Source organism: Grammomys surdaster, unplaced genomic scaffold (assembly GCF_004785775.1).
Source record: "Grammomys surdaster isolate TR1022 unplaced genomic scaffold, NIH_TR_1.0 197, whole genome shotgun sequence".
In the NCBI taxonomy this organism is placed as follows: Eukaryota; Metazoa; Chordata; class Mammalia; order Rodentia; family Muridae; genus Grammomys; species Grammomys surdaster.
The window spans coordinates 478,254-488,657 of NW_021604642.1; the positions used below are offsets into that span (position 1 = coordinate 478,254).

At 40.8% G+C, this 10,404-nt stretch overlaps 1 protein-coding gene across 2 annotated transcripts in view; it reads left to right on the plus strand.

The window, feature by feature from the left end:
• The first annotated feature begins 5,394 nt into the window (after positions 1-5,394).
• Tex11 (testis expressed 11) overlaps positions 5,395-10,404 on the plus strand; it is a 207,409-nt gene continuing 202,399 nt past the window's right edge. For both annotated transcript variants that reach the window (XM_028770040.1, XM_028770041.1), the window contains exon 1: positions 5,395-5,434. In XM_028770040.1, the coding sequence (XP_028625873.1) occupies positions 5,395-5,434 (40 nt within the window). The remainder of the gene's footprint in view (positions 5,435-10,404) is intronic.

Sequence of the window (10,404 nt, forward strand, 5' to 3'; positions counted from 1 at the left end):
TGCTTCCCAGTGCTGGGATGAAAGGTGTGTACCATTACACTTAGCTTTCTATTCTGTTCTTTTATCTATTTGGACTATTACCATATAATTTTACTCACAGCAGTTTTATCTGTAAGAACAAACTGGCCTTTCCCATACTGTGGATAATTTGCTTTTAGAAAATTTCTGACTATCATTGCATGCTTATTCTGAGAGTCTTTTTATTCTGTTAACAGGGGGTCATGAGACCTTGTGAATTAGTTGGCATTCTTGCTCACTTTCTCTTTTTGAATCCATTCAGTTAATGAGGATCTTTTCATGCTCTCATTTTACAGTTCAAGGTGTCCACTCATCTATGGTATCTATTTCACTATTTCCACAACATTTTGTTAAATGATAGGACAGGTAATTTATACTTTATTGTAGGACAAGGAAAGATCTATGGCATGCTTAGTGAAACATCTAAAGAGGTCATATTGAGTAAAAAACAATTGGAGCTACTCATGCAATATACAAATTTCTATCTTTTTGTGTATTTCCTTTATTCCCTGATCTTTCCAGTGCAGTATGATCTCTGACATTACAGTAGTCCTGTTTACAATTAATATTAACCAATAGTTATGTGATTTCTGTATACCATTTCTTTTTGTTAAAAGATGACTTATATTCCCAGTTTTTGGGAGGCAGAGGCAGGTGGATCTGTCAGTTTGAGGCTAGCCTGGTCTACAGAACGAGTTTCAGGATAGTCAAGGCTACACAGAGAAACTCTGTCTCAAAAAAAGACTTTATTTTGTCTGCATTGGAGTTTTATTGGCGTACATGTTTGTGTGTGGGTATTAAATCTCCTGGAACTGGAGTTACAGACAGTTGTGAGCTGGCTGCCATGTGGGTGCTGGGAATTCAGCCTGGGTCCTCTGAAGGAACAGCCAGTGCTCTTAACCACTGAGCCATCTCTCCAGCCCCATGTATACCTTTTCTAGCACTAAATAATTATTGAGTTAAGAGCTCTAAGATGAGCCGGGCAGTGGTGGCGCACACCTTTAATCCCAGCACTTGGGAGGCAGAGGCAGGCAGATTTCTGAGTTCGAGGCCAGCCTGATCTACAGAGTTCCAGGACAGCCAGGGCTACACAGAGAAACCATGACTTGAAAAACCAAAAAAAAAAAAAAAAAAGAGCTCTAAGATGCACTGTTTTTTTTTTAATCTGCTTATCTATTAATAAAGAAGCTACAGTTGAATTAAAAATCTAGATGTGGTGATGGCATTAGGAAGCCTTTAATTCACCAACCTGGAGATGGGAAGTGATAATTGGAGCTGACAGGTGTTATTTACTGTATTTTATTTGCAACGCCATTCTACATTTTAAATGTACATTATTCATTGAAGCAGAAGTCTAGAACTACTTTTATTCTCATTTTGTGGATGATGACATTAGGTTGGATTGGAACAACTGGACTCTAAGAGCACAAAGCTATCATTATGTGATACATGAAGATTTAGTTAACTCTAGGATGATATAGAAGCTGGGGCATTAGTCACAATATCATAGTCCCTTATCTGCATAGACTACATTCCAAAGCCTCTAGTGGATAATTAAAACTGTAGACAGTTCTGGACCCTACGTACTATGTATTTTTTTTTCTATATTCACATCTATGATAAAGGTAATTTATAAATTATGCACAAAAGAGGCTAGAAGAATTATGGCAATATTTATTATAAACTTCTTAAATAAAAGCAACCAAAAATTATAAATTATTTAAGAAGTTTCCAGTGCTTTATTTTTAGATTATAATTGACCATTTTTGGAAGCAAAACAGCAGGCAAAGGCAGGATTGCTGTTTTCCGTCTTACCTTTCTTCACTGTTTTGTGTTCTTTAGATGCAGAAACCAAAATAAAATAAAATAAAACAAAACCTCCAAACAAAAACAAACAAACAAACAAAAAACAAAAAAACCCAAAACCCATAGTCTCACTCTGGCTTCAAACTCACAGAGATCTGTGCCTGGGATTAAAGGCTTGGGCTACCATGCATGGCTAGGTGCAGAGAAATTTGAAGAAGGTAAAGAAATTAGTTTAGATGTCCTAGTTTCCCTCTTTGATATATAATGGTGGATTGTGATACTGTCAGAGTCAGGAGGGAACTTCGTTGATGTTTTCAGAATAGGAATCTAGGTCTCTGCCTATGATCTTGTTATGATCCTCCACCCCAAAGCTGATTGAGATGCATAGGGCTTAAAAGAATGCCATATAAGTTTCTATCATGTGACAAAAAAAATTCAGAGCCTTGCTAATGATTTAAAACATTTTTTGGGGGGGAACTTGGGATGGAAGCCAGGATCTGCCACATGATTACTAATGTGTTGATATTCAGTTTGTCTGCAAATCTGGAGGCTGTGTCTTGTCTTAATGGACATTTCAGTACAAGTCTTTTTCTTACTTGCAGGCATTGTGTATCTATTAGGTGGAGGCAAGCTTATTTATATATTCTATGCCACCTAAAACCATTTAAAGGTTGATGGGTATTTTAGGGTCTTCTTACTGTAAAGAGACACCATGACCAAGGCAATTCTTATAAGGGTCAACATTTAATTAGGGCTGGCTTAAAGTTCAGAGGTTCAGTTCATTATTATTATGGCAGGAATCATGGTAGCATCCAGGCAGACATAGTGCTAAAGAAGGAGCTGAGAGTTCTGCATCTTGTTCCAAAGGGAACCAGGAGAAGATTGCCTTTCAGGAAGCTAGGAGGTCTCAAAGCCCACCCCTACAGTGACATACTTCCTCCCAAAAGGCCACACCTTCTAATAATGTCACTTCCCATGGGCCAAGCATATTCAAACCACCACAATGGGATATATAAACTTGCTATGAGTCTGCAGGCAATAGGTAGTTTTAGATTTGATAGGAGGTACTGAAGATGTAGGTCAGAGAGTAGGGTACTGGCCTCACATAGTGTACTTGGATTACATTAAAGTCAGATTCAAAACATCAGATTTGATAAGAACAAAAGCAACAGAAATATGCATTGGAACTACAAGTTTATAAATTAAAATATTATTGCTATTTTATGTGTGTGAGTGTTTTGCCTGCATGTATGTGTACCATGTGGGTGCAATACCTGTGGGGGCCAGATTATGGACTTTGATTCCCTGGGAATGGAGGTGACCTACCTGGGTCCTCTGGAGAGTAGCCGGTACTCTTAAACTGTTGGGCTAAACTATCCTGAGACTAAAGTTTTTTCAGTTTTTTTCAAATTCTTGCTTTAAGGAAGAAAATAAAATATCTGGCTAGTGATTGCACATCCCTTTGATCCCAGCACTTGGGAGGCAGAGGCAGGAGGATCTCTGTGAATTTGAGGTCAGCCTGGTCCACAGATGTGCCCCTTCCCACCCCCTCTCCTCCCCCCTCCCCCCACAGAGTGAGTTCTACGACATCCAAAGTCTACACAGAGAAACCATGTCCCCATAAACCAAAACCAAAACCCAAACCAAAACCAAAAACTAGAGACTTACTGGTTTTCTGGTTTTCACACTCAGAGGCTACCTGCCTCAGTGGTTTATGTTCTTGAATGAAACACACACACACACACACACACACACACACACACACACGGCCTTTATATTTTAATATGTCTTAAGCAGCACAATAGCTGGGTGACTACCTAGCCTCTATGCTGCTAGAATCTATCTCTTGCCAATAATTCCAAGTTACTACTTACTAATTCCTATGTTCCATCTTGGCTGCTCTTAACTCTAATTAGTCAGCCATCTGGCCCCCATTTTCTTGGCCCAGAACTGGGTATGGTACTCTCCTTGCCTTTCTACTCCATGGCAGACTTGTCTCTCCTTTCTCTCCACTCTTCTAAAGCGTGGCACATCTCTCTCTTCTCCTCCCAGTCCCAAGCTGGACTGAGGTATGTCCACTGAGGATTCCGGGCAAAACGTTTTTCTAGGCATTAGGAGCTGACATTTAGGAATGGGGATGGGCTAGGAGGGCGAGGTGAAGCTATCCATAGGAGGGATGAAAGCACAGTTTTCCATGGGATCTGGTTAGTCCCTTGGAAACGGGAGAGGAAGGTAGCGAGTGAGGAGAGGCAGCAGGAGGTGGTCACTACAGAATCAGGGATGAGATTTGGGGATCGAGACTCAGAGGAATGGAGAGAGATGTGAAGGTCCGCGGTTATCCTCCCTGCCTCCCTGACTAGAGCGCACAATTTTTTTATTTTCCTGAATTTTGACACTACTTAACTTATTTCTTTGCTGGGGTTTTACTATGCTTCCCCGGTGATCCAGAATGCCTTGGGCTCAAGGGATTTTCATGCTTTAGCCTCTGACTGCTGAGACTACAAGCCTGTGCTACTGTGTTGGGATACCTTGCCAGTTTGAAACACTGAGCAGCGCTGTCTACTGCGCCTCCACATTCTTTGTAGTGTGCGTGTGTGTGAGTTCTTGTTCTTTTCTTTCTGTAATCCTGGCCATCTGTCCTTTGCACTTCTGGTCTTACATCATAGACCTTGTCCTGACAGTCTCATTCTAGTTTTATCCAGTGTAGAGAATCTAGACAGGATTTCAAGGGAGAGGATCAATATGCGGTAAAGGCCAATTGGGAGTGGCTTTTGATGACATAGTGGAGGAGGAGGAGCTTTGCTCTCCAGAGGAGCGTGAGACACATTTGAAGGCTATAGTTTTAGCAGGCGAGAGGTTTAGTGAATAGGAAGTGCTCCAGCCTTGTATATGTGTGTGCGTTATAGCACCAGGGCTTGTGTGTGTTAGCGAATTCGGGGCCCCAGATCTGCAGCCCAGGTTTTAGAACTAGCAAGAAGAAACAGACATTTGACAATACTTTTTAGAGATGCTCTGAATCTTTGGAACGACAGGTTTGTGGGTAGCGGAACGGGGGGCCAAGGTGGTCATTTAAATGATGGTGGAGGGGTACGGAAGGCAGGGTCACACCGGAAAGCGTAGCTTCAAATCAGTGACCGTTAGCGGAAGGACAAGTTAGGGCGGGAAAGAAGGCGCCAAGAGCAAGGGGGCCCATGGGATGCGCACGAGAATGTTTGAACACTGAAACAGACCAATCACGGAGCGTGACTCAGTCGGTTTGCACAACGAGGGCGGGGCAGTGCGTGCCAGACAGACCAATCACAGAGCGTGTCTCTCTGATAGAGCTTGACTCTCACCTTCCGGCCTCCAACGGCCGGAGACGAGCAAGCTTTTCGGTCGCGGGAGAGCCGAAGCCTCCCTCCGTAACAACGTTCTCCTGGATTTCCAGCTTCCTCAACCACCCTGCACTTTCAGGTAATAAGTAATGGATATAGTTGTCTGGGAAAAGTGTCTTTTTGCGAAATTAGAGAATAAAGGACAGAATATTAAAATATATTCTTGTTCCATAGGCTGGATCCAGACATTTAAAAAATGGATGGCCTTGCTGACCTTTGTTTCATGGAGTTTAGAGGTAACCAAGCTTTGTATGGTAACATTTATGACTGAAGGAAATCCTCAAGATGAACTGGTTGCTGCAACAGCTGCCCTTTTGTGTTTAGGTGTTGTTCCTTCACGGAATCGATGTCTGAATCTTCCATAGACAATTTTTAGGTGCCCCATCTACCCAGTCCCGGTGGTATTTCATCTCTTAGCCTTGGCACTGCAGTTATACTTTCTCTTGCATTTGGCAGGGTAGTCACATAGATTGACTTCTGAAAGTGGTAGTCCTTAGAGCCACAGCGGCCGATGGTACAATGTTGGTGTCTTATTGGGACGCTTTCCAGAGGACGCGTTCCTTTTGTCATGTTGCTGCTACCTCCGAGGCCAAAGAGACTGGAAGAGCCCCTCTTTGGCTTCTTCTTCTTCTTTTTTTTTTTTTTGGTTTTTCGAGACAGGGTTTCTCTGTGTAGTTCTGTCTGTGCTGGAACTCACTCTGTAGACCAGGCTGGCCCCAAACTCAGAAATCCGCCTGCTTCTGCCTCCCAAGTGCTGGGATTAAAGGCAAGCGCCACCACTTTTGGCTTCTTGAGGGAGGGTTTTTACTCTGTGTCTCAGGCTGACCTAGAACTTTATGTAGCTCGGGCTATCCTCAAACTTGCAATCTTCCTACCTTAGCTTCCAGAGTGCAGGTGTCAAACACCACACCTGGCCTATAATCCCAGCATTTGTAAGACCGACGCTGGAACAATACCTCAAATTTTGTTTCGCAAAACAAAACAAAAAGAAAGCAAGCTGGGAGATAGTTCTGTGGCAGCGTTTGCCTTCCACATGTAAAGCTCTGGGTTGGAAGCCCCGCACTGCAGAGATACGCATGCAGGCTTGTCTATTAAGTTTGTCTTTTCAGAGTAGCCAGTGCTCCAGTTTTCCCATTTATGTACCATAAATAATCTATATTTGGAACCTTTTATGAGCTAGTGTAAGGAAACAAAATTTACAATCCATAGCTTATATTCTGGTCATAATCTATAGCGTTTCTCAGGAATTCTAGGAGATGTAGAATTATACTGTTTAACCTGAAAAATACTGTGTTAAAAGTACATTTAAAAAGTTGTCGTAAACCGGGCGGTGGTGCCGCACGCCTTTAATCCCAGCACTCGGGAGGCAGAGGCAGGCGGATTTCTGAGTTCGAGGCCAGCCTGGTCTACAGAGTGAGTTCCAGGACAGCCCGGGCTATACAGAGAAACCCTGTCTCGAAAAACCAAAAAAAAAAAAAAAAAAAAAAAAAGTTGTCGTAAGGGTTTGAGGAAGGAGTACATTTGCTTCTATAGTATCAAGGCAACTAAGCACTGTATGTTCTGCTTGTAAAATGAGCTTTTCAGAAAACTGCTGTTATCCACAAGCCATTCAACCTCAGGGCTATAAAGGAGTTAAGAAATTTTTAAGAAATTTAAAATTTATTTATTGTTTTAAAAAAGTCACTGTAACGGCAGGTGAGATGGCTAAGCCAGTAAAGATGCTTGCCACCAAGCCTAATGACCTGAGTGGATCCTGGGAACCCACATGGTAAAAGGAGATAACCAATTCTGGAAGATTGTCTTCTGACCTCTATACTGGTGACATGCTACACATATGCACTTACAAGTGCATGTGCACAAACACATACACACACGCACACGCAAACACACACATCCAAGCATTTCCTGTAAGATAGGAGGCTAGTTTGAGGCCATCCTAGGTAGTATAATTAGACCAGGCCTCGAGTAAGCAAGCAGCAGCATCAGGCTTTACATAACACCTTTTCTTATGGTTAGTTTGGAGACAAATTCTTATTTTTTTCCTTTGCCCTTTTAGCTTCTTTAGATTGATGTTATATAAATGCCCTTGTGATTTATTATATCCAAGTTTATATTTTCTTTTATTGATATATTTATGATTGTTCACTCCATAAGCTCTTCAGAAAATAGAGCTGGGTGTGGTGGTGTATACTTGTAATCTCAACACTCCCAGAGGTTAACACAGGAGGATTCTGAGTTTAAGGGTATCATGAATTACATAGTGAATTTGAGGCCCACTTAGGATATATAATGAAACTGCCAAATATGTATAAAAAAATCTTAAATATAGTTCTACTCAATACCAGCCATGTCTAGTGGAAATTAATGAGATACAGATTTAATTTAAAATATTCTAGTAGACACATTAAGCAGTATAAAGAAATAGATGAAATTAATTTTAAAAAGATGAACTTATTTTTATTTTATATGTAAGGTATTTTGACTGCATGTCTGTCTATCCACTACCTGTGTGCCTGGCACCTGCAGAGGTCAGAAGGTGTCAGGTTTTCTGCAACAGATGATTAATCCCAGCACTTGGGTGGCAGAGGCAGACAGATCTCTGTGAGACTAGCTTGGTCTATATAGCAAGTCCTAGGCTAGCCAAAGCTACACAGTGAGAGACCCTGTCTCAAAAACAAACAAACAGCACCCCTACTGCTGCTATGGTTTTATTTTCTCTGGATGTTTGGATGCCAGTTGAAGTGTAGTTGCCTTGATACTGCTCGAGGCTTTGCTTTTAATGATGTTGGTATTGGGCAAGTTAACTTCTTTACGCCATATTTCGAGCAATTGGAAAATTAGAGTGTGTTACTGTTATTTTAAGATGACATAACTTTGAAAACTTGGTTGATTGAAAGATGTGTATTAACATATACCATGCGTGAAAATGATTGTAAAGCTCCTTAAGGGAGAGAAGTATATCTTGTTAGCTATTGTTAAATGTTTATTGAATGAATTTATCGGAACCCAATAACTTATGCATTTCATTCATATTGCATATTGCATGCAAAGATAGCAACAGTATTACCAATTATGTCCTTCATTTTTAAATTGATCATGATTAGTCTGTATGTGTGTGTTAAAGATTAAACCCAGGGCTTCAGGCATGCTATGCATATATTCTGTCAATGAGTTATATGCCTCTGGCCCCTTAGAAAAACTTGATGATTTTTTGTTGCTGATTTGAAAATCCACTTGAGAATTCAGCTAAGCCTCTTGTTTTTCTGTTACTATGAAAATACCACAGTGCATAATTGTTTGTGAGATTTTGTTTACTAATTCTCTAAATAGCTAGTGAATTCTGTTAGTAATGGAAAGTTAAAAATGCCTTGTGTGGAGATTTAATTATCTATCTTCTGATTTATTAACCTTTTGACTGATCTCTTGTAAGCAACCTTTGGTATATATGGAGGATTGCTTCCAGGATTCTCCCTAATCCTTCATTGCTCAAGTTCTTTATATGAAATTTCAGAGTTTGTATAATCTATGTACGTCCTCCTGTACATTTTGTTTTCCCGTTTGTAGCTTAATTAATTAATTAATTAATTAATAAGACATAGGGTCTCTCAGTGTAGCCCTGGCTGTCCTGGAACTCACTCTGTAGACCAGGTTGGCCTTGAACTCACAGAAATCTGCCTGCTTCTGCCTCCAGAGTGCTGGGATTAAAGGCATGTGCCACAACTGTCTGTCTTGTTTCTACTTTCATGTTCTCAGTACATAGATGATTTTATGTATCTATAAAGTCTAAGGCCCATCAATGACAGGAAACATGTGTGTTTCTGTTTTTGGTTTTTGAGACAAGATCTCTCTTTATAGCCCTGATTGTCCTGGAACTCTCTTTGTAGACCAGGCTGGCCTTGGACTCACAGAGATCTGCCTCTGTTTCTCAAGAGCTGCAGCTAAAGTTGTGAGCCACCACTGCTGTACTATACTTGTCTTCTAAAACTGAATTAATTTGGTTAATACAATGAACTCTAGTTGCATTCATTTTCTGATGAATGACACAGCTTCCTTTTGTTCAGGATGATGTGGAAATCCAGGCCTTAAGTGATTCTTCTTCTTCATATAGGCCTGTTCTATTGCACCTGGTCTTTTACAAATATTTTAAAGCTCCTTGAATACACAGATGCAAATCCATAGTTATTAAGTGCTGACTATATTTGGTGCAGTTTACATTGTTTATAGATAGGAAACCACAGTGCCTAATATATTGTTCTCAGCAAGCAGAAATTCATTTATTAATTGAATTAAAAAATTTTAAATAGATATACATAACCTTTGGTAGCCACAGTAACCAAAACAAAAGAGATCTTAAGCTGAATATTCTTTGTCAAGAAGGGCATGGAAGAGGTGGCAGAAAGATTATAAGAGCCAGTGGTAGTGGATGACTCTAGAAAACTGTGTTTTCCAGCTATAACAGCACTGATACACACATGAACTCACAGACTGTGACAGCAGGCACAAGATCACAGTCCCAGCACTGCAAAAAGGAGGAAGACATAGAGTCCCACTTCTAATCAAAAGCTATTTGTTATTGATGCCTGCTAGAAAAGGGAAAAATCAGTTTTCTTTAATGGAGTGTCACTGGATATCAGCCACACTCTGTGGCATGCACAATGCATAGGAGCAGTTGGTCAACATAAAACAGACTCTGTGATTATTGTTTTGGGGGGATTTTTGCTTGTTTGATTTTTGTCTTATTGATTTTTTGTTTGTTTTGATTTTTGGACATCTATCTATCTATCTATCTGGCCATGAAGTTAGGTGGGTAGGATCTGGGAGAAGTTGGGACAGGGAAAATAATATGATCAAAATATATTGTATGAAACAAGTTTTTAATTACATAAAAAGAAAGAACTAGCTGAGCAGTAGTGGCATGGACCTTTAATCCCAGCACTCAGGAGGCAGAGGGAGGCAGAACTTTGTGTTTGAGGCCAGCTTAGTCTACAGCCAAAGTTACACCTGTGTCACAGACTCTCCTCCCCACCTCCATCTTGGGGAAAAAAGAGAGGAAAAACAACAACAAAAACCCCAATATAACACATTCACCTTAGGAAGGAAGGAAGGAAGGAAGGAAGGAAGGGAGGGAGGGAGGGAGGGAGGGAGGGAGGGAGGGAGGGAGGGAGGAAGGGAGGAAGGGAGGAAGGGAGGAAGGGAGGAAGGGAGG